The 1,632-nt window shown below is 41.9% G+C and overlaps 1 protein-coding gene across 1 annotated transcript; it reads right to left on the bottom strand.

Annotated features, from left to right (window-relative positions):
- Nucleotides 1–160: 160 nt before the first annotated feature.
- LOC106303065 lies at nt 161–1,594 on the bottom strand. Its single transcript, XM_013739430.1, has 2 exons — nt 934–1,594; nt 161–876 (listed from the first exon to the last, which is right to left on the bottom strand). Exons 1-2 carry the CDS (start codon nt 1,592–1,594, stop codon nt 161–163), a joined length of 1,377 nt encoding a protein of 458 aa, XP_013594884.1.
- Nucleotides 1,595–1,632: the final 38 nt, after the last annotated feature.

The raw sequence follows: 1,632 nt of genomic DNA on the forward strand, positions 1-1,632 counted from the left end.
TTTCATAGTCTCTGAAACATAACTTGCATAAATCAAGATGAATAAAGCTTGCGTAAACAGAACTTGCATAAAGTCTGAAACATAGTAACCAAAAAAAAACCGGAAACATAACTTGCATAAATCAACATAAACAAAGCTTGCATGAAACGAACTGAGTATCCTATATTGCTCGATCACATGTTCTCCTATCGTGCCCTCGAATCCCACATATGCTACATTTGCGACCTTTAGAGCCTTGATTTCCTTGTGACGAACGGATCTTATCTTCGGTTGTCTCGTATCTGCGTTTCTTTCTTCTACCTGCAGCTCGTCTAGACTCTGGAGGAAGGACTTTCGTCTGCTCCACATGAGATGGAACAGTCCAAGCATCTTCAGGGACACCAATAGGATTTATGCTTTCTTCATAAGCCGTGCGCCATGACGCAGTAGTGTATATGTCGTCTGTGAGTGTGTGTGCTTGTATTCCAACACTGAAGCCTGCTTTTATGGCGTGCCTGCATGGGATTTTCATCAGATCAAACTTCCCACAAGAACACGTGCGTCTGACCAAGTCAACCATGCAGTCAAAAGTGTCACCTTGAACCAAAAACCTGTCATCGCTAATCGGGAAGACCTTAAACTTTTTACCCTTCTCAATCCTTCTGTCTATCTTCTTCTCCACAGCAATGGTCAGTGGCTTCGAGTGCTTAGAACTTAAAGTTCTACGTTGGAAAAACCATCGAGTCATCATTTCCCTAATGCTGTCCATTAGAGGTATTACTGGAAACTCTCTAGGCGTACGCAAAGCAGAATTTATCGACTCCGCAGGGTTAGTAGTGTTGATATCATACCTGTAACCCGAGAATTGACAACGAGCCCACTTCCTCACATCGGCTTCTATTAGATAATTTCAAATTTCAGGACTAATAGAGTAAATAGCAGTGAATAGCTTACGAAAATCAGCAGCTCGATAAGCTTTAGAAGCCTTTGCAACCAAACCAGCCACACCTTTCCCACTAAAATATGTTACGACATTATTCAGCAAGTGGTGAATGCAAATTCCGTGATGAGCTTGCGGGTACACGTTAGCAATAGCTTTAGCAATCGAGGAATTCCTATCAGACACAAAAGCTAAACTATGCTCGTCAGCAATGACCGCATTAAGTTGTCTCATAAACCAGTTCCACGTAAGGTCATTCTCTGAGTCGACAACTCCAAATGCAATAGGATATAAATTAGAGTTTCCATCTAATGCAGTAGCAACCAGTAATACCCCTTTGTATTTTCTCTTCAAGAACGCCCCATCCACAACAATAACTTTCTGAATTGCAACATAGAAACCGCGAAGACTCTGACCAAAGGAGATGAAGAGGAATCTGAATCGCCCTTCAGAATCCCTTTCATAAGACGTGTGTGACCCTGGATTAGCTTCCCTCATCATGTGCAAGTATTTGGGAATTTTTTCATAGCCTTCCTCTGGAAGGCCTTTCACTTTGTTGATTGCATACTCACGTGCATCCCATGCCAAAGAATAGGATATCTCAAGTCCATGTTCTGAACGCATATACTGGACTATATCATTAGATCTCGGCCCTTCTTTAGCAGTTTCATACATATGCATAACCAGAGTACCAATTGTTTTTGCTGAAGCTG

This window comes from Brassica oleracea, chromosome C7 (genome assembly GCF_000695525.1).
Source record: "Brassica oleracea var. oleracea cultivar TO1000 chromosome C7, BOL, whole genome shotgun sequence".
NCBI lineage: Eukaryota > Viridiplantae > Streptophyta > Magnoliopsida > Brassicales > Brassicaceae > Brassica > Brassica oleracea.